General features: G+C 43.3%; 3 protein-coding genes across 32 annotated transcripts in view; 1 reads left to right on the top strand and 2 right to left on the bottom strand.

The window, feature by feature from the left end:
- Positions 1 to 9,223, bottom strand: part of CCP110 (centriolar coiled-coil protein 110) — a 17,787-nt gene extending 8,564 nt beyond the window's left edge. For 2 of the 5 annotated variants that reach the window (XM_015294537.4, XM_046900853.1), the window contains exons 1-12: positions 8,653 to 8,730; positions 7,926 to 8,076; positions 6,572 to 6,700; positions 4,702 to 6,337; positions 3,601 to 3,725; positions 3,300 to 3,474; positions 2,354 to 2,493; positions 1,915 to 2,031; positions 1,538 to 1,639; positions 1,202 to 1,318; positions 1,037 to 1,116; positions 430 to 492 (exon numbers count right to left, since the gene is read on the bottom strand). In XM_015294537.4, the coding sequence (XP_015150023.2) occupies positions 430 to 492; positions 1,037 to 1,116; positions 1,202 to 1,318; positions 1,538 to 1,639; positions 1,915 to 2,031; positions 2,354 to 2,493; positions 3,300 to 3,474; positions 3,601 to 3,725; positions 4,702 to 6,337; positions 6,572 to 6,700; positions 7,926 to 8,072 (2,831 nt within the window). In that variant the 5' untranslated portion in view covers positions 8,073 to 8,076; positions 8,653 to 8,730. Of the gene's footprint in view, positions 1 to 429; positions 493 to 1,036; positions 1,117 to 1,201; positions 1,319 to 1,537; positions 1,640 to 1,914; positions 2,032 to 2,353; positions 2,494 to 3,299; positions 3,475 to 3,600; positions 3,726 to 4,701; positions 6,338 to 6,571; positions 6,701 to 7,925; positions 8,113 to 8,224; positions 8,731 to 8,980 lie in introns of those variants that run through there. The other 3 variants (XM_004945290.5, XM_040647892.2, XM_004945289.5) reach the window with 3 other exon arrangements.
- Positions 8,767 to 21,489, top strand: GDE1 (glycerophosphodiester phosphodiesterase 1). Of its 12 annotated transcripts, none has more exons than XM_015294545.4 (7): positions 9,387 to 9,656; positions 10,378 to 10,553; positions 11,160 to 11,265; positions 12,442 to 12,534; positions 13,159 to 13,370; positions 13,702 to 13,864; positions 21,259 to 21,489. In XM_015294545.4, exons 1-6 carry the CDS (start codon positions 9,402 to 9,404, stop codon positions 13,847 to 13,849), a joined length of 990 nt encoding a protein of 329 aa, XP_015150031.1. In that variant the 5' UTR covers positions 9,387 to 9,401; the 3' UTR covers positions 13,850 to 13,864; positions 21,259 to 21,489. The 12 variants fall into 12 exon arrangements, with proteins under 12 accessions (XP_025011098.1, XP_015150031.1, XP_015150033.1 ...); XM_015294547.4 differs by lacking the exon at positions 21,259 to 21,489 and adding an exon at positions 20,175 to 20,964; XM_025155329.3 differs by lacking the exon at positions 21,259 to 21,489 and adding an exon at positions 18,265 to 18,543.
- TMC5 (transmembrane channel like 5) overlaps positions 15,865 to 21,524 on the bottom strand; it is a 29,508-nt gene continuing 23,848 nt past the window's right edge. For 14 of the 15 annotated variants that reach the window (XM_015294539.4, XM_046900861.1, XM_046900857.1 and 11 more), the window contains 8 exons: positions 21,449 to 21,524; positions 20,518 to 20,651; positions 19,851 to 20,024; positions 18,545 to 18,623; positions 18,163 to 18,252; positions 17,043 to 17,144; positions 16,716 to 16,761; positions 15,865 to 16,200 (listed from right to left, as the gene is read on the bottom strand). In XM_015294539.4, coding sequence (XP_015150025.2) covers positions 16,079 to 16,200; positions 16,716 to 16,761; positions 17,043 to 17,144; positions 18,163 to 18,252; positions 18,545 to 18,623; positions 19,851 to 20,024; positions 20,518 to 20,651; positions 21,449 to 21,524 — 823 coding nt within the window. In that variant the 3' untranslated portion in view covers positions 15,865 to 16,078. Of the gene's footprint in view, positions 16,201 to 16,715; positions 16,762 to 17,042; positions 17,145 to 18,162; positions 18,253 to 18,544; positions 18,624 to 19,218; positions 20,025 to 20,517; positions 20,652 to 21,448 lie in introns of those variants that run through there. The other variant, XM_046900863.1, reaches the window with a different exon arrangement.

The following is a 21,524-nucleotide window of genomic DNA, read 5'->3' as shown; positions in this document are numbered from 1 at the left end:
GCAGCAGCCCTTCTTTTAGCAGCAAGTATTGGATAATGTCCTTCCTGTAATCTAAGTTAACAACTGCACAAACTAGAAGCAATAACTTTTTTTCCAAGAGAGATAGCTACTTATTTTCTGACAGCTTTCTAAAGTGAACATTTTACATTATAAATGCTATTAAGAAATAGGGTCAAAATGAAGCAGTGTTATCTGAGAGAAACCTTGAACCTGAGCATAGAGTTAAAGTCATGAAGAAATTATTTTTGAACTGACATAGAAGAAAATAACTCTTTTCTAGCATTAGAAGTAATAACCTTTTTCTCCAGCCCTTACCAAGTCTGATTTCATTCCTGTTATAAATTGAGCAAGCCGGTAACACGGATCAAAGGATCTAACATTCTAAGACAATTCTTTAAAAGAATCATAATGCAAGTAACCTTCACTCACCGGCTCTCAGGACTTCTTTGTTTTATGACTATTTTTTTACTAGGCATTCCCATTTCTGAAGCCCTAGAGAAACAACAGTATTGAAATGTAATTAAATTCCAAAACCATCATGTAGGTCTTACATGGAAAAAGTATGAGAAAAACAGCAACAAATTCTGCATCTGCATGTTATACTGCCTGAACTGTTCAACAGATTACTGCTTTTTACTCAACTGTGTTGCAGGAGACAGATAATGCCTCCACCATCCCAAAAATACCCTCAAGAAACTCTACCAATTACATCTCTTGCATCACTTTGAAAAGACTGATAACATAACCTACAAAAATCTACCGTAAGCTGAGTGCATGGGGACTGTTCTGATCAACACTGAAACCTTGTACACCATGAACACAACCCAAACCAAACATTTTGCTCACAGAGACAAGAAGTCTCAAAAGTTAAACTGGACTACCATAAGTGGTAATACAGCACACACCTGAAGAAGGTTTTTGCATTAATACTTCCTAAAAGAAGCTGTTTCTACAAGAACTTATTTTCAGTATCTCCTACTCTTCCTCATCACCCAATGGCGCCCTCCCCTCACCACAAAAGGAGATCTGCACATACTTCATGTACTTTTTCCTATCCAGAGATTTCTGCGTAGCTGTTGAAAGCGTTGCTCTCTCTCTCGGACTCTTTACTTTATCCTAAAAAAGATCATATTCAGGCTAAAGTTAAGATCTTCTTCCTTAAAATTTTAGAACAGTTTACACTCTCCTGACTATAACCCACCATTTGCCTGAGCATCTTCTCTTTACGAACTTCACGATCGTGACGCAGAATGTTCATTCTTTCTGATGCCTCCATCGTGAAAAATATGTCATGGATATCATACAGAGCAGCTCGAAGCTGGTAAGAATAGTTAAACATTGAATAAAATAGTTTAGAAATCTCTCTTAACATGTTAGCAGAAAAATGGAATATTTTCTTCACAGGTGCAGTTTCAATTTGTTCCTTTAAACAAAGCCCCCATGCACATTTTATCAATATATGTCAGTACACACAAACAAGGAACTCCTTTTTGCAAAGGCAGAATACCTAGGAAAGCAAAAAAAAAAAGTTTATCACCTGAGCCATTACTCTCTCATGAAGGGATGCATCTTGTGCTGAAACACTTCCTCTTTTTAATGGAGCTTCAGACTGAAAATTTCTTATGAACTCCATGGTATCCTGGGGATGAGGGAGAAATAAGATGAAGCACCGAGCGTGATCCTTTTCAACCAATGAACTATCATAAACTGTACAGACATGCTGGTCATCTTTGCTTGACTTAAACCATATAACAGAAAGCAATGCAACACTCCAACGTGTTCATGGGACAGATATGCCTAAATTCTTCTCAATGCTGAAAATACAGAATTTCATGATAGGAGACAAACAAAGGAAGAAAAAAGAAAAACCAAAACAGGAGTAGAAGCTGCATAGTGTAAAAATGCTGATCTTACTTTTACAGTCTGCTTGAGATGTTTCAGTTTCTCTGTCTGTAGGAGCCGACGCGTAAGAAACCCCTTTGCCACAGCAGTTATCTTATCAAACTTCATTTGTATCTCCGGAGTGAAAATCTTAAAAGAAAATAAGCATTTTCTAAACACTGAACAAACAAAGCAGAAGAATTATTTCTTAAATATCTTTAATTACATTTCTGATATTTCTGAAATCATGTGATTCGAGCTTTGAAGTAAGAAACAACTGTTGATAAAAGGTAACGTACTTTGCATTTTGCACAAGAAAAACACACTATACAGTCCTGCCACGTAATCCAAGTTGATAAAGGAAAGGACACTGAACTTCTCTGTGAGATTTCCTCCTGCACAGCTACTAGAAAGTTACCAGAATCTTACGCAAACTGAAGGTCTTTTTAAGCTATATCTTATTTTTCCTTACCTGGGTCCACCTAGTTTTGATCCTGTTACTTGGCCTAGATACTGAGGTTTTTATAACTCCGCTGCCTGATGGTCCCCAGAGAAAGAAGGAAGTTTCACTTGTTGAAGTGAAGGTGTTAGGTGATGTAGTATGAGCAAAACCTGCACACACAGCAGAACACACAGTTTAACATACAGATTTTTGTCCATAAGGTAATAGCTGTGTGTGCAAGCACACATGCAGTCATTATGCTTGTTTAAGAGTACTCTGCAAAAATAACAAAAGCAATTAAAAAAACCAAGCACATACATAAACAGTCACTTAAGCTGCAGTCAAGAAGCCACCTTAGCATTCAGAAATGGAGAGACTTCCAGTTCTTATTCACATTTTAGATGACAGTATTTATGTACTGGGAGAAAAAAATATCCACGTACAGGATGAAAAAATCACTTGCTTAATATTAAAGTTGCTATACAAAATCTCATCCATAAAATATCTCAATGAAAGTGGTTTTGAAGTGTTTACTGCTACTAACATAGAACCTAAAGATAAATCACAAATCATCAAAATCACATAATTTAGCAGTTTTACTGTCAAAGTTCTGCTGCTCTTCACCTGTTAAAACACCAATTTTCCATTTGTGTTTGATGAGAAACAGAAGTTAAAACAGGCAAGAGAGAACTCCACTCAGAGGGAGCAATGTTGTTTGTACAAAGTCAATTACAGGAAAGAAGCAACCTGAATATTTAATTCATTTTAAAGCAAAATTAGCTAAACCAACGGGAAAAAAGGAAACAAAACAACACACATTTCATAGTTTTATGGAACAGGTGAGAGGTGGCTTAGGACAGCAGCATGGCCTTTATCAGAACAACAGGGCAGCCAGCACAGTCAATACTGCACAGCAAAATATACCACATTTCATCTGTATTCTACCCTTAGTTAAGTTTCAGCAGTCAGCTTTTACCAATGCTTGTGGAGTTGGCATTATGGATCGTCTCCAGCTGAGACTGCACACTTTCCACTAAACCGCTTTCACTTTTTCTCCACTCCAACTCCATCCTACTGTTAATATTCACTTTGGAAATCTCTATTTCTGTCGTAGCGATCTTCTTTCCCTTTCTCTCCTGTTCCTCCAGTTCCTATGAAAGAAGAGATCAATTGTAAGACTAGTTTTCTCAGTCTGCCAAGCAACAGAATGTACATTTCAAAACCAGCTGCGTCCTGACAAACTTCAACACCCAGGACTTCAGCTCTCTCTGCTTTACCTTCTGCAATTTCTCCTGCTCTCGCTCTTGTTCTGCTATCAGAATTGACAGCTGTTGTGCATGCTGCTCTTCGAGTCTCTTCCTCATTTCTTCAAAGGCCAACATTTTAGTCTTTAAAATCTCTTCTGAGAAGACACACGCATTACAAAGAATCAAGCATTAAATATTTATATGGGATCTTTTGTCACAGACATACATGCTTCAAAAGAGTAATTTCCATCTTCAGTAAAAAGAAGGACATTTTTTATACCGAGTTGCATTATGCATTGCAAAGAAGCTTATCAGTTACAACGGTCCTTCAAAACATTTGCACCTTCCTCTTTGTGGGATAAGCATGTGGATGGAACAGCAGTAACACCAACAGAGTCTGTATTAAAATAAGGATGTAAAACATCTACTGGGAACACAATACCTACACTTGTTGAGTACACTAAAATTATTTGTGCCACTTTGGCTTGACTTGATAGACACACACAAATGTAACACAGTCTTGAACTGAAAGAAAACACCTATATAATGATTTGCAACCTTGCTGCTGAAAGGTATTTTCCATTTTAGTAGTCTTATTTAAGTCTAATAGAAAAAGAAACTGTATTCTTAGTCAAACTAAGTTCAAACTTCTACATTCAAATGAGAACATATCTTTTTTTTTTGCCTAAAATGATATCCCTGAGAATAAATACAGAACCCACAAAATTCTGAGAAGCAATGCTTCATCAGAGGCTTCTGCATAAATTATTTAATGAAGGATTTGTTACAGAGAGCTGTAAGACTTCTTTCCATGAGTGAATTCTACTCGAGCAATCAGTCCGTTCTGCGGCCGTTAAGCACAGCTCAGGTAGCAAACTGAACTTCAGGACTGGTCATTAATTAAAAATTAGAGGAACGATGAGATAACTGAAAAAAGAAAGATAACTGACACGGTAACACTTCTGCCTTTTGATATACACATACTTCGAATCACCAATGATTATAATATTTCAATTATAACTTTACAATTAATTATAATATTAATAAAATTGATTATGATACAGTATTTTAAAAAAACATCTTTTTCCTAAACTGAGAAGTTTTAAAGAACGGACACAGGAAATCTTTTACCTTTTGCCATACTTGAATCAGAGGCTGCATTCTTGGTAATGTAAACTGACGTCACGGGATATTTCTGCTCTTGCAACCATTGCCTCTCTTGTTCCTCCATTCCAACTGTTACAACACAGGGGTTGTTATCTTTCTGGCAGTCGTCAGTGTCCAAATCAAGTCTACGTTTTACCTTTTCAAAACTGTTTTCTAGAAACTGTTCATTTGCTGGGGGAATACTTGGAGTATCCATCTGCTGGTGCATACTCTTGCTCTGCATTAGTAGTGGGGATGGGCTTTCTACATCGTAAGATTTATTGAGTTCTACTGGAGATTTAGTATTTTCTTGCAAACTGGATGCCTTGGTTTCGTTCACAGCTAGGAGCTTCTGTGTTACTGTAGACTGATTAATGGAAAATGGCTCATTCAGTTTTGAACCTACGGTACCAGTCTCTACTTTATACGGTCCCCTGTTGTCCATCACTACCTGTCCTTCCATTGCAGCAGACAACGTCCCTTTGCCTTCTGAGTGCCCAAAGGAATGTCTATTTGGTTTGCCAACCAGCAACCCATCAGAAGGGCCTGAAGAACTCCTCAGGACACCAGGAACTCTGCTAGGACAAAGCATACTGAAGTCCATCATGAACTTTGGCACTGACTCGGACACATTATTTTTATCTGCAATATCTTGCATAATTAAATCCATCGCTCTACCCTTGCCTTTGGGACTTAATTCATAAGCATTCACAGGGTTATTTATAACTATGTGCCCCATTGATAGAGGCCTTGGGCGCCTCCGGTGCATTTTTGGACTCATGCTTGGCTCTGGGCTTGGCAGTTTGGTATATGACCCTGTGAGGCTCCTGACAATGCTACTGTCACGATCAATGGTGGAAGTATTTTTAAATTCTTCATCTGAATCCGAATCCACCAACGGGGGTGTTCCAACTCTCATAGGTATATCCACTTTAGAAAAACTGGATAAAGTTGACATACTTGTGTTACTTGTATGAGTAGAGGCACCTTGAATATGAGCATTTGATTTATTAAGACAGGGTTTATCAAGTGGCAGAGCAGTGGAACTTCTGCCTGTAAGCTTTACCCTCTCTTTCACAGGGTCCGATGTTTTAACTGCATCATTTTCTTTATCTGAATGGCTTTCATTCATACTCTTCTTTGAACTGCTTTTTGAGCTACGCCTGCTTTGCTCTTTCTCTATGTACTCCCTAGACTTTTTCATCAGGTTCTGAAGACTCACTGCATATGGATCTTGGACTTCCTTGTCAGATGATGGCACTCCTTGTCCCTCTTGCTTTTGCAAAGCAGGGGACACAAGTTTACTCTGTACACTGTCAGGAGATGCAGCCCTCGGACAAGGTACATCTCTTGAGAAGTGACTCCCACTTTCCTTTGAAGGAACATTTTCTTCTGCTGGTTTACCTACTTCTGTTGCATTTGATGTCACTTGTTGCATAGAGTCTGGTGGCAAAAGCTCTTGGCTTTTTTCAAGCTGCACAGAACAATGCCTTTCGGGAGAACATGGCAAGTTGGCATCTGACACAGCTGCGAGATCAGTTAAAGCTTTTGAGTCTGAATCGGGGCAGGTGTTCTCAGCATCCCACGTGTTCACATCACTCTTACCAGATACTTTCCTGTTCTGCAAGTAAAAATTGAAAAATATCAGTTTGGATGAAATCTCTGATTTCCACATAACTGCAAGTCTTACCTGTATTAAATGAATACTACCTTAACCTTAAATGAATGCTGGTTCTTGAAAGTTCACTAATATAAACCTGAAATGAATAGCAGTTAATACCTAAATCCCAGCCCTTTCTCAAAACACACACAAGGAGACATTTTCTTTAAAGCTATAAGTTAGTTCAAATCCTACCTGAATGTTTTCTAGAATCTCCTGAACACGATTCAGTAAGGCTCTTTTGTGGGAGTTCTGTCTCCAAGTCTCTAGATCCAGTGCTTTCTGTCGATACTGCTGTATTTCCTTTCTCTTTTCAAAGCTCAGCTGCAGAACACAGTGTAAGAGACAAAGTTTATACCACTACATGCAAATTACATTATAGAATTACAGAAATAAAAAGGAACAAAACCCATCTATGTTGAAACTTGGTGCACACTTTAATAGACAGATTCTTTCTAACCAAATACCTTTTTTTTTTTTAAACAAAGATGCACAAAATGCTCTTTTGGTACATATGCTAACGGTTATTAATGCAAATGACTGCTTATAAAAGTTTGTACGAACATTGCATTCTGCAGTGCCAACTTCAAATGATACAGGACTGCAGAACAGGCCTTTCCCAGCCCTCTATTGAGATGTCAGAATGTGGCATCCCGCAGAGCACCGTGACCACTCCTCCCACTTGCACTCAGCCTAATAAGGTCTATGAAGGACTGGCTTGCACTTGCCTTGTAAGAGAACCTTGTAAAAATCTGAATCAGAAAATCCTCCAAATTACTACCTGAGAATATGCAGTTTGGATAAGATTCAAAACTAAATCTACAAAACTCCATCTACAAAAAATGGTTCTCCAAGTCCTCCCAGGTTAAGTAGCTTCCACTCAGATTAGACACTTCTACAAAACCTGAAAAGATCCACACACTTCTAAATGAAAAACATTACAATACAGTGTTCAGTTTCCAATGAACATCCTGACGTTGGAGACTGTTGTTAGGAACACTCTCCCATCACTGAAGCAAGGAAGTCAGTTGCATAATGATACAGACCATCAACAGCTTTCTGCTTGGTTCTGTTCGGATTAAGTACAGAACAACTTAATATAACGGATGAGCTTGTGAAATGTATTTCTGGAAATTGCAAATACATGCAAAAAAAGAAGTTTTAATTGAAGTCTTTTAACAACCTCAGTATTTACTATTCCCACTATCACATTCTTTGCTTTTAAACAAACTCACGTATTATTCAATGCTTGGAGTGTCAATGTGGTATTACACAAAGCTAAGCACAGCAGTGACATTCACCAATTTAACACTGCAGACATTTTCAGTCTCTTTACAAAGACAGTAAATACCAAGAAATGAAAGCAAACAGGCATTGCAAAAAATAAAATTACTCCTTTAGCTCATAGAATTAAAGCTAGGGATGCTCAGAGTGCAGTAAGCAGAGGCCAGAATAACTCAAATGGAGCAGCACCTTCAGGACAGTCAGTACAGACATCAAAGCCAACAGCACAGTTAACGCGGCGGGGAGGAAATAAACAACGGCTCACCAGAGGGGAGAGCACTGGAACTCCATGGAATTGAATGAGGGAGACATTTCTGTCCAACGAGGTGGATGAGTTTTCCCCTTTTGTTGCCTCTTCTTGGATTCTGGACAGATGCTTCTTACAGAACGTTTCGTAGTCCTCCATTTTCATGCAGCTAAAACAGCACGGATAACAAATATATCCTGTTGTACTTCCAAGACCACGGAAGAAAAACAACACAACCAATTTCACAGTTCTGAATCACTGTACATGGGAAACAAATCCCACATCAGATAGCTCAATTCATTGAGCTTTTTTCCTACCATCAGCGGTAGCGGCAAAGCCAGCTTTCTTATGAAGTCCGCACAGAATAAGAGCACAATGCCGCCTTCAGTCACAGAACCGTCGTCAGGACAGCGAACGCCGAGGTAACCGAGAGCTGCCTTTACATCCACAGGGCTGGCAGCACTCTGCGCCTCGGCCCCGCGAGCCTACCTTCCCACACCCGCGTAGGAACACACGCCAACACATCCACCGACAAAACAAACCGCCGCAGCTCGGCGTCGCTAGGAGTCCGCAAACCCGCAGCCCCGAGCGACAGCCCCGAGCACGGCAGCCCGCGGGCCCGGCCCCGCTCCGCTCCCCACACGCCCTCCGCCCGGCTCGTGCCGCGCCGCCCCGCCTCCTCCTCGGCCCCGGACCGCTGCCCCCCCGCCGCGCCCGGCCCCCGCTCGGGGGAAGCGCTCGGTACCGCCGTGGGGCGCGCGGCTCCTGCCCGCCACCGCCCGGCAACCGCCCAGCCCCGGAACTACGGCCCCCGGCGTGCACCGCGGCGGGCGGAGCGGCTGAGGGACGCGGCTGCGCCGAGCGCGGGGAGGCCCGGGTCGGTGTGCGGCGCTCGGGCGCTGCCAAACCGCGTCTCGCCGTGAGCGCGCTGCCTGCGGGTGCGGGCTGTCACACAGCCGCGATGGCGGACAGACGCGTGAGAGCCTGGCGGCGCTGGGGCGGCGCGGCGCTGCCGGACACCCGATGTCTGACACCCGATCCCGGACACCCGATGCCGGCTCGAGGCGCGTTACCTCACGAGTGAGGCGGGAAGCGCGCGTGGCTGCGCCCGAGTGGGTGTGAGGGACTCCGGAGCCAATGAGCGGCTGGGTCAGAGCTGTCCTCGCTCCAGGCGCAGCTCCCTCACCCCCTCCAACCTAAAGCTGTGGGCTCTCTCCATCCTCAACCTCCGCGCCGCCATCCGCCCGGGACACGCCGCGCTGACCGCATTTCCCTCGGCTGACGCTCATCGCGGGACCCCCGGCCGGGGTCGCCCCCACACGGCCCTCGCAGCCCGGCGCCGTGCGGGGATTGGCGGGCGTGACAGCCGCCGCGCGCTGGTTGGGTGAAGGCGGGCGAGCGGCGGGCCGGCATTGGCTGCCAAGTGCTTGTGGGCCGGGCGCCGCTGCCGGCGGAGAGCGCCCGCGGGCCCGGCGCGGTGGGTGCTGCGCCGCCATGTTGTGCGGCGGGGACGTGCTGCTGGGCGCTCTGACGGCGCTGCTGGGCGCGCTGCTGGCGGTGAGCCGCAGCCCGGCGCTGGCGGCCCTGCTGACGGCGGGCCCCTTCCTGCTGCTGCACGTCTTCAGCCTGGAGCCCGCCTCGCCGCACAGCGCGCGGCGCGTCCTGCGGCCCCACGGCGCCCCCGCCCGCATCGCCCACCGCGGCGGCGCGCACGACGCCCCCGAGAACACTCTGGCGGCCGTCCGACAGGTCAGCGCGGGTGGCCCCTCCCGGCCCGGCCGTGCCCGCGGAGCGCTGGGGGACGCGCAGGGCCGGGGGTGAAGTTAGGAGGTGGAATTGCCGGGCTGTCAGCCCGGCTTCGGTGCGTGGAAGGTCGCACAGCGGGTCGTCTTGAGGGCGATCGCACGGCGTGTGCCAGACGGGCGGGGCATCGGCACGGCCAGCGTGGGCTCACGAGGGGCTCGTCCTGCCCGACCAGCCCGGTGCCGTACGTGACCGAGCGGCCGCCTGGCCGAGGAGGGGAAGGCTGAGCACGTAGGCTGCGCTCCTAAATGGAGAGCGCCCTCAGTCCGTTTGCAGGTGACACCAAACCGGAGGAAATGTCGATCTGCCTGAGGGTAGGAGGGCCCTACAGAGACATGTGGGCAGGCTGGATAGCGGGGCTGACACCCGTGGGATGAAGTTGAAGAAGACCAAGTGCCGGCTGCTGCGCTTCGGTCACAGCCCCGCGCAGTGTTACGGCCTTGGGGCACAGTGGCCGGAAGGAGGAAAAGGTTCTGGGGGTGTCAGTCGTCCGTTCAGATATCTACAAACCTATAAGCCTACGTTTGTTTTTGGCACCAGGCGTACGGAAAAGAACATCGATAGTTTGTTGATTTTTACCAGCATACAAATGAGTGACAGCAGTACCTGTATTAATTCTGTAAAGTTGCCTTTTCTGCTATGTATGTGATTTATTTTTTCTTTTAAGGCAGCTGAAAATGGAGCAACGGGTGTTGAACTGGACCTTGAATTTACTGCGGACGGTGTTCCCATTCTAATGCATGATGAAACAGTAGAAAGGACAACGGATGGGTCTGGAAGATTGTGTGACCTGACTTTTGCTGAAATTAGGAAGCTTAATCCATCTGCAAAACATAGGCTATGGTAAATTGAATGAATGTAGCACAGACTCCTTGGTGGTACAAGTAGCATCTTCCCAGTCTGCTACTGGGGAGGTAATCACCTGAGCCACACAGTGAGAACTTTTGCAGCTGCTTTCACCTAACCAGGAATAATTTATTGCTGTGCGAAGCTGCTTCTCCTTAGATCTTCAGCTTGCCTTGTTATTCTGTCAGGATCTGCATTTCTGTCTCAGTGCTAGGGAATGCTATTGAAGCAGGATGAAGTGGGAGGATAGGTGGTCAGCATCTGGGATTGGATGCATGTTTATCATTGTTGTGAAAGGAGGTGAAAAACTGAGACCAATATTTCAGTGGGGTCAGCAAGCATCAAGTTAGACCTTGAATTTGGAAGGGTAGAGTTGTGTAGTTGTGGGATTCTGAGGGAAGGAGAGAGGTCCTTGTACCTGTGCAGCATTTCACAGCATCAGAGAGCTGCTGCTGCCATTGCTAGTGGTGCTTAACCCTGAATGCTAGTGTCTCACTTGACTGTGTTTAGGAATCCCTAGGAAACAGCTCTGTGTAGTTGGGAACGTATGTGCGTGCAGTGCATCTTGACTGCATTTCAGTGAGGAGTTCTCTATTTCTACAGGAGCAAATTCCAGGGTGAAAAGGTACCAACTCTGAGAGAGGCTGTAGTGGAGTCTTTGCAGCACAATCTTACAATCTACTTTGATGTCAAAGGCCATGCAAATCAGGTACCACTTATTGTACTACAACCCCTTCTTTGGGTTTTCAGCCTTTTTTTGTTGGTCTCAAGCTGGTCTCTGTACCACAGTGCCTTCTCTAACATGAGTGAAAATGGCTCTGCTGATTGCATCACCCAAAGCTGGGCTGTCAGAAATAAAGACAGTGTGTTCCCTCATCCCGTTCCTTTGTCCTGAGAAATGGCAATTTAAAATTCAACTGACTGTTGAGTTCAACTCACATCACCACCACAACAAAGCAAAACAAATTCCCTGCCTATGCTGAGAGAACCCAGTGTCTGATCTTCAGTTCCAGACAGGGATCCCAGTCATCTCTAATTTGTATTACTGAAGGGAGATACAGGTGAGCAGTCATAAATGTTTTATGCAAGTTAGTAAAATATGGAAATAATTTTTTTCCCTTTGAACTAAGCCTTAGGTAGTTCTTGACCTTTTTTTTTTCTATAATCTATTTAAGGGTATTTCAAACATCAGAGCAATGAGTAGCATTGCTAGCAAACAGAATCATAATCATAGAATGGTTTAGGTTGGAGGAGACCTTAAAAGATCACATAGTTCCACCCCTCCTGCCATGGGCAGGGTTGCCAGCCACCACATGAGCTGCCCAGGACCTCATCCAATCAGGCCCTGAATGCCTCCAGAGATGGGGGAACCACAACCTCTCTGGGCAACCCGTTCCAGCACCTCACCACCCTCTGAACAAAAAAAATCCTTCCTAACATTTCACCTAGATCTCCTCTCTTTTAGTTTGAAGCCATTCCCCTTTGTCCTGTCGTTATCAGACTGTGTAAAAAGTTGGCCCCCCTCCTACTTGTCAGCTCCCTTTAAGTACTGGAAGGCTGCAGTGAGGGCTCCCTGGAGCCTTCCCTTCTTCAAGCTAAACAAACCCAATTCCTGCAGCCTTTCTTCACAGGAGGTGCTTTAGCCTTTTGATAATCTTCGTGGCCCTCCTCTGCACCTGCTCCAACATGAGGACTTCTGTTGCAAAAACCATACTGGCATTTGTGTGATAATGCTATAAAACTTTTTCTTCTCCCTTCCTCTCCACTTCAGACTTAATACACAAAACAGGAAAGTGTTTTTAAAGAAATGAAATGACTTTGCAGCATAAAGCAAATGTTATGTGTGTTTGTAAACATAACCTCTGTGTGTATCTCTAATTGGCAGGCAGTTGATGCCCTAAAACAACTCTACCTGGAATTTCCTCGTTTGTATAACAGCAGCATAGTCTGTTCTTTCATGCCAGATGTTGTTTATAAGGTGACGTTTCCTCAAAGTTTCTGTGGCTTTTAAATTCTGTCTGGGAATTTCAGTAAAGATAAACAACTTCAAAGTACTTTTGGGTCGCTGAAATTGCAAAAACATTAAAGACAAATGAAGCATAAATCCAATCTACCGCGTGATCTGATCTGATTAGATCACACTCTGCTCGTTAAATGCACGTATTCTGAAGCTACAGTAATTCCCTCTGTTGTGAAAGTTATGTAGAAATGAGTATGCAGTTAGGTGTCTGTGTGCAAGGCAGCAGTTAAATGTCATCTTTTGTAAGATGTAAATATCAACTTTTCTTACCACAGCTTTCTAATTCTTGTTGTTAAGGCCATTTATCATGTATTTTATTCAGTTTCCTGAATGTTCTGTTCCAGCATCACTGATAACGTTTCTTATGTAATAGCAGTTGCTTATTCTCTACAAATCTAAGGAAAAAACCAGTACAATATCACATATAGCTGTCTAAGTTACTAAAGGACCTGGGGGGAAAAGGGGAGAAGGATTCTGATACAGCTGCACATTCAAGCTAGCAGTTAGTATCTAACCCCCCCCCCCCCCCCCAGGTTAATGCAGGCTTTGTGTGCATTCATCTTTTTTCCTTGGACCTTGCAGATGAGACAAGCTGACAGAAACGTGGTAACAGCACTAACATACAGGCCTTGGCAGCTGAGTCACTTTGGAGATGGGACACCTCGCTTCAGTTCCTTCTGGAAACATTATTTGTATATGATGTTGGATGTCATTCTAGATTGGAGCCTACACAGCTTCTTGTGGCGGTTATGTGGGGTTTCAGCCTTCCTCATCCAGAAGAATTTTGTTTCTCAGTAAGTGCCAAAGCTCACTAACGTACCAGGAGGCACTCTCATTCTATTAGTATATGAGGGTGGAGTTAAATCAGTACACATTAATCATTATCTTCTCTCTAGTATTGTGTAAGATTGTATAGACAGTTTTTTTTACTGCATGCCATTTTATTCTTTAAGCCTCTACCTTTTACAAGAACAAAACACACAAAAAATAACATTTTGCAAAAGATAACATACTATCATCCGTGATGGGCTAACGGCGTAAGACTGAAACTCAATCATAGCCTCAGTACTGTCTGCCTTAAATACTATAGTGTTTGTCTTCTTACCGTGTGTTTGTTCCTCACAGAGATTACGTGAGGCACTGGTCCTCAAAAGGAATTCAAGTGGTTGCCTGGACAGTGAACACATTTGCAGAAAAAACGTACTACGAAACCATCCTTGAATCCAGCTACATCACAGACAGCTTGGTGGAAGACTGTGATCCTCATTACTAGGCCCATGCCTTCCAGGTACTCACCAACTAACACGAGATGTCTTAGGCAGGTGTGAATTTACCAACAAAAGCAAACTGACTCTTCCTTTGGTTGTTAAGTCATATCAGCCATTTTTGATGACATACTGAACTGTCATCCTTGATTCTAGTACTTGAAACTGTTTGTTCTATAACTGTAATAATTTGAGATTATTTATGGTGTCTTAAAAGCATCTACATTACTGTTCTGAGAACAGTGGCAAAATATGGTACAAAAAAAAAAGAGGGCAGGTATATTTCCCTCCTTCATGGAGAGATGGCCGTGCTGCATCTTGTAGTAAGTGCAGTCCTGTTTTGGTGGGGTAGTTCCTTGTGCTACTCAGTTGTTGCAGTCACTGTTTCCTTGTTTGGGCACTGCTGTATTCCAGCTGAGGTACCCCACAACATGCTGCACACTTTGTGTTGTGCTATAGGAAACCTGCACTTAGCAGCAACGGAACAGCAGATTGTACGGATCAGTGGTGCACTTCAGTACACTGCTTTGTGTATAAAAGCTCTCGATAGTGCTCCTCAATTAGACTTAGAATTAGATCTAGGTCATATGAGAGCTAGCTGATATTTAAAATCAACTTTAAAAGGCAAAAGGTACTTAAACAAACAAATCAGTTGTAAGTGGAAAGAACTGTACAGTTGTCCCAATGAAGTTCAGACTTCTAAACTAGTGGCAGATAACTGCATCTTATTCATGTAGTGCAACAGCACTCAAATGTGCAACCTGCCTGGCATGTGCCATTCGTAGCTTTCCAGTCTGGTCATAAAAACACTTCTTTTTGTTGGTTTCTAATTGTGTGAGATGTTCTGAGATGAGAGCACATGCTCTCTACTGGATGACAGCAGCAGAGGCACTTAAGATCTCACACACTGATGAGAAGATCAAATACATTCTGGAAATCACTTCATACACCACCCCAGCAAGGAACAGGGCTGCTCCAGGTGGTGCCACATGGACAGTGACAACACTATTACAGTGCTTTTTTCAAACAAATCTCTACTCTCTCAGAGAAATGCAAGGATAATTAACCAATGATTGCTGCCTTCTGCAAGCTGGGTTGGTTTTTTTCTTTTTATCTTGAACTACACATAAGCACAAAGGTACATGGGAGTAAGGGCATGTAATGCTATAATGTGATGGAAAGCACAGCAATGACAGCATAGTAGCAAAGTCCTAGGCTGCAGCAAGTGAGGATATGCTCAGTGCAGCAGCCGTGGACACAGAAACGAAGGAAAGAAGCTGCTTGTCCTTGGAAGGCCTCAGGTAGCAGGAATTGCCAGCGAGATACCCTTGCCTCCACTGCCAACCCTTAAGCTTCACATGCTATATCATCTGTACATTTGTTACACCTCCATCTAGTTTGTGGCCAGCCCTGAGTACCAATCTTTGTGTTTACTGCTGCGTTTTGCAGTCATTCTCCAGGCTCTACTCAGAAGAGCTCCCTTCACAGCAGGGGATCCTTTCTCTAAAGGTCTCTTCTTGTTGCTGCTTGGGTTGCTGGCACAGTGGATTTACTGCCTTTGCTGCCTGCACTATTCACAGCCAGACTCCACAGCTATGCATGCAGAAACGGAATAAAATTCCATCTCTGGTCTTGTGTATATATTTTGTCCTTTTTTTCCTGTATCTTTGGTGACTTGTTTTCTGGGTCATTAACACAAACTGTGAGCAGATTTACCTTTTTCCTGGGCACTTTTGTCCAAAGCAGCGAGGGAGGAATAAATGAATAAACCAGGCATGAGTAAGAGACAGGCTAAAAAAAATACTTTCTTTAAAAAACCTAAAGCTTATTATCATAGCAAAGTTGTGGCTATGAATAAAGAGAAGCAAGAGTCACCTGGAGAAGAGTCCTTGTTGTGTTCATCAACCTGGTGCTGAACAACCATAACAAAGCCTACATAAGTGGCTCAGAGAAGGGCAACTAGAACAGGATTAACGTAAGCATTCACACAAGTCAGTATGCAGCCATTAAAACATCACAGTCATTAAAAACAACTGTGCTTTAATTTTATTTTCTCTGTATTTGACCAATACTAAGTTGGCTCAGATCACATTTTGCAACCTCTGTTTTTTTTCTACCAGAGGAGAGAAAAAAAAAATTAAAAAAAAAAATCAATGGTTCTTTCAGTCGTGTGAATCAGTGCTGCCTTCTGCAGAACATCCATTGGTTACTGAGCATCCATTGCTGACTGTGCATGCTCATGGTCGAAAATTGATGTCATCCTGCAAATCTTCCAATTGAGCTGCTTGTCTCGCACGCAGGGCGAGTGCCACTGCTTCAGACATCCCTGAGCTGCTGCTTGGCTGGGATGTTTCCCAATCTGTTTTTCACAAGAGAAGTAAATTAAAGTGTGCTGATGTAGGTACAATAACCACCCTCTACTAGAAAGCCCCGCACTATTTAAATGTCTCCTCTGAAGAACACATTTGTATAAACCAGGAAGCTACCGTGCAAGTTTCCACAGCTGTTTCTCTCTCCCCACACAATGTGCCAGGGACTCCACACTGCTAACAACCACTTCTGAAACACTGAAGTACTCCCTTAGTGATGTAATATTCTTGCCTATGTTCCCGTAAGACAAAATGCCTCATTTACCCAAAGAAATTCAACTGTCGTACAGAAGTTTGTGATGACTCTTCAGAAGTCACCACTACCATCACAAGTCACCAACAAGCATGGTCTAGGGAGAGTTTTGGCCCCAGAAACTCAGTCTTTTTGTTTTCTCTTTATACAAGATGCTAAATGGTCTGTTACCTCAGTCTGTTGTATCCTGTCTATACTAAATCAAACTTCGCTTACAAATGAGCTTACGAGCACTGCTTTTTCTGTGCTTACCAGATGGGAAGCCAGTCCCCCTCGAGATCCCAGCAGAATAAGGATACTGGAAACAAAATTTACAGATAGATGTGAATCAGCGTTGTTCTCATGTGCCTGCTACCTTGTATTTAAAATTATACTTTACCCATAACAAAGCCATACTCCCTCTACTTCTCAAGCAGCACTATGAGCACAAATATTCCAACAGCTACACCAATTGTATTTTCATCTGTTCAAATCAGTCTTTTAGAATTATCTCTACACATAAGGGATGTCCCTATATAGGGCCTAGGGCACTGTATAGGCAATGGACATCAAGGAGAGAGTTCCTTCTCTGACTCTCACCTCATCGTAGGATGCATTTCGATTTCTGTCGAACGTCCTTCCCAGGTAGTTTGGTTCTTGCTGGGCAGGTGGCATGGATGAGTGGTCTAACCAAGAGCTTCTCTGAAAGACAGAATATTTGACGTTAGCAGTAATACATGATGGCTTCCAACTGTGGCTTTATGGTCAGCATCCACATCTGTTACCCTTGCTTTAGGGAGAGTTCTAGAAACCAAAAGGCAATCTGATGTGCTACCAATAGAGACTGCCTGAGTGCCGAGGTTTTTTCCTTTGTATAGTCCAGGATTCCATCTCACGGTGATACAGAGATGCAGCCTCAGTGCTCTGCACACAGCACTGTACTAATGGTGAAGAAAATAAAAGTGGTCCTGCCTTATTTTGAAGCGCTAAAATGCACTGAGCAAGTGCAGAGCAGAGCAGCAACTGAAGATGAATAGCACCGGCAAGCTGTTCTCCATGGGACAGATACTTATCTGAGTTTAAAAACCCCTTCTGCTTCTCAGCTATGTAGGTGAAAGAGTTTTACTTGGCCTAAATCCAAACGCTACAGAGCACCTACATGTGCACATTTTAACACTATTTTAACACTCATCTGATGGCTCAGCTAGCAGGACTGACTTGACAAAATGATTTCAAATTAAAAACGTTAGGTGTCAAATGGTGCTGTGTGGAATTTAAAATGGAGTTAAGTCAGGGCACCCCGTTTACTTCAGCTGAAAAAATGGGTGGAGAGGGCACAAAACATAAAGCCTGAAGGAAAGCTGGAGTCAGAGAAGGAAGGCAGCATCCTTCTTACTCTAGGCCAGGTGTGACCGAACTCTTTGCTGACCATCACTACACACGCAGGCTACAAGTATTTTTCTGCAGCTTCATAATCATAAATAACTTCTAGTGAGGGCAAAGACCTTTCTATACGTGCTCCCAGGTTAAATTCTACTCTTGAGCAAATAGGAAGTTTCCAAGTATCCTTTCATCTTCTGGGGCTAGCTAGGAAGCAAGCACTTTAAGTTTTAAATAAAGACATAGCCAAAATGGCAGCATCTTCACAAGTCTAGAGGAATCCCACACAATTGTAATGAGCACATCACTGAAACAGTGGTATCTCAGCTACCAGACTGACCTGCTGGTCTTGTCTTCTTGGTGCAGATGGGTTTTGTTTTCTCTGTAGCATCCGTATTTGTTCCAGTAAAAACCTTTTATCTCTTCCTTTCTGCACACAAAGGACACTTGATCATTAGCTGGAATGGACTAATAATTAAGGGAGGCTCAAGGTCTACGAGTAACTGATCTACAAAGGAAGCTGCAGCAGCACAGTTTCAACATAAAATTCCTTTGCAACAATACTATTTGTGAGTGGTTTCCCCACAGCTGACATGCAAGAGGGCTTCCACCTTCCTCTGCATTGCTGCAGGAAAAGCAGATTACAGTTGCACAACAGCAGAGTGAGACAATCAACAAGAAAGCCGAATTTTAAACAAAATAAAGCTGAAAGTCAAACTTACATTAACAATTTGCTCAAGGAAGAGCTTGGCCACGGTTTTTCTTCCTTTTATTATTTGCCAGTAAAGGTAAGTAAAAACTCTAAATAAAAAAAGAAGTTCAAAAGATGAACACTCATACCAATGTGTTCCTCCCAATCGGTGCTTAAACAGACATGTTGATTCATTTAATCCCCCAAATATATGCACATATTTATGTACGTGTGTATACCTATACACACACACACACACACAATTACATATGGAATGCCAAACACATGAAATTGCTTAAGACATTATCTTGGAAAAGACACAAAGATTTATGGGCTCTTATTCAAGATGAGAGGTACAACTAAAGCAAGTCAACAATACAAGGTACATTTCAGACAACAAACAAGAGCTTAGTGTTCTTATCCAACTTTGTGTCATTTGCTTAGACCTCAAATCACGACACTGAACACTTACTGCTTCCAAGCCAATTTTATTTGCTCTAGAATGAATGGCAGCTCATTTAGTTAGAACAGGTTTGGGCTCCTAGGTGTGCACACGGAAATAATCCAGCAGCACAGCTACAACTTCAAACCCTGCCAGTAGGCCAGCACCTTAAAGATGCACATACCATTTTTACCCATATGATTAACTTCAGTCAAGGAGACAGTACAGGAATTTACCTGAGATGGGCTGGAAGTAGACTGCAAGTGACTTATGAGCATTTCCCCACATAGCGTGCTCACTTTAACATGCCATTTGTGTACCACCATGCACTTCCACCAGTGTCCCCACATTAACTCAGATATTTTTGCAACATATCATCATCTCCACAAGTGACTCCACTGAAGAAAAAATGGTTAAAGACAAAGCAACCACCCACCAAACCTCCACTTTCTGTTGCCCAAGGTTCTAGTATAGATCTGACACGCACTACTTGTCCTTGGGAATGACAGATCTTTTCCTACTGATTTATATCTCTTTAAATAAATAAATAAATAAGTAAAGCAATTTATCCTGCCAGCCGTATGCAGTGTGTTACCATTCACTGACGTTCCTAAAGCTCAGAGTGGCAGTGGTAATAAGACCTGGAAGCCTAGTCACCGGTGAACTAAAAATATTACTTTGAAAAAGCAGCATATCCTCCAGTTAGCATGAAACAAAGAGAACTTCGGCATCATAACATAAAAGGAATAGGTTTTATAACTTCTTTACATACTTCAAATACGTGAATTTCCCATATATTAATGATTTCTGATATTTGAAAACGCACTTTGCAATTGTTACAGAGAGCCTAGCCAGGTTTTTCCACTTCATGTCCTTTTCATCAGCAGGTACTTACAGGATAGGGACAGAGAGGATGAAGAAGAAAAGTTCACTTGTAATTAAGTTGTAGTAGATCCATGCTACCCATTTTGAATCAATGTAATTTTCCAGTATTTTTACCCACTCAGAAATTGCTGCGTATATAGAGGGCAGACCTCGGAAAGGACCACATTCTTTTGAAGGTTTCAACCTGAAAGCACGAGAAAGCAGCTATTGAATACTTCATTTTTTTCATTTTCATGCTCTGCACACCCTTTAAAAACAAACAAACAAAAAATACCATCTGAAATCTGCAAATAATCCAGAAGCTCAGAAGTTGCCCTGCGCTGTTTTTGTCCAGGTGTTTCTGCATCGCAGACCCAGTACGGCCCATGGCATTTAAGCCCAGGAGCAGCAAGGTCACAGAAACTTTTGAGGAGCAGGAAAGGCCAAATCAAAGAATTTTCTGTGACATTTAAATAGAATACTACAAATTGAAAGTAACCTTGTCTCACCTCTCACTTTAATATGGGACAAGTTACTGCATTAACCACATTCTTGCAAACTTACTGAGCCTGTCTGCAGAACACAGAGCACTCTGAACATCTGAAACCTGCCACTAGCGGTTAGTGCAGATTTCCTCTGCCTGGAATCAGGTCACACAGCACAACGTAATGGAACTGAACGTCAGCACTCCTCCATACCTCCAGACAGTGATTGCAATGACAGACAGGACTCCACTCAGGGAAGGGAAAAACAGAAGGAACATGAAGAATGTTGTCATTTGAGCAGCTTTCCAGGCTTTGCGAGGAGGTTGGCAATTCCTCATCAGACTGACCTTTTAAGAGATGAAGGTACATTCACTCTTGGAATAGCATCACTTACCACTTCAACTGCATTTGAGTCAACCCTACTGAAACTGCTGGAGGCAATTGCTGGAAAAGCATCTATCAAAAGTTTCCATCAACTTCTTTTATAAGAACTTGACAGATACACTGCAGTTTTAGAAAACTTCAAGAATACACTCTTCCAACCACTAAGAGATGATACGAGGTTCTGATGGGTTTTACAGAACTCTGATAGGCAGAGCTTGCTTTTGAAGCACACGTGAAACTTCCCACGTAGAAAAGTAAAGCTCAGTAAAGTTTGAATCTGTGCTTCTAGTTTTGGTTTTGTTCTTCTATCTTTAACACTACAGACTGTTCAGACAGCTCATAAGCAATCTATTGCCTCGTCACACTACTGAGACAAAGAACTCTGAAAGCTTCCGCCTTGATATTTAGCAGAATCAGCCCACTTAGACCCAGGTGCCTCGTGGGGAGGAGGAGGGTTGCTGGGGAGAGTGGGAATGCGGAATCACAGTACAGGCTGAGCGTCTGTACTGACAGATGCACTGTTTACTGTTAGTTTCCTAGGCTTTAATTGTACTCCTTTCTTTCTTTAAGCTAACGAACAACGAACGAACGAAAACCCACTACAACAAAACAGCAAAAAACCACCAACCAAACAGCTCCCCAAGCACAAAACCCCAGACCCTCCAAGCAATCCCAGCACTCAACCTAATGCATCCTGTGCACATTTCAAACAGAGTAATTTCCATGGCATTTTATGAAGCAAATATGTAAAGCTTGTTACCTTTTTCACATAAAATAAAATAGAAAATGACATCATCTGGATACCAGGCAGCAGAGGTGAGAAGAGAATACCAATC

The sequence above is a fragment of the Gallus gallus genome, chromosome 14 (assembly GCF_016699485.2).
Source record: "Gallus gallus isolate bGalGal1 chromosome 14, bGalGal1.mat.broiler.GRCg7b, whole genome shotgun sequence".
NCBI lineage: Eukaryota > Metazoa > Chordata > Aves > Galliformes > Phasianidae > Gallus > Gallus gallus.
The sequence above is the reverse complement of the archived record's forward strand: the minus strand, read 5'-3'. Positions and strand labels throughout refer to the sequence as shown.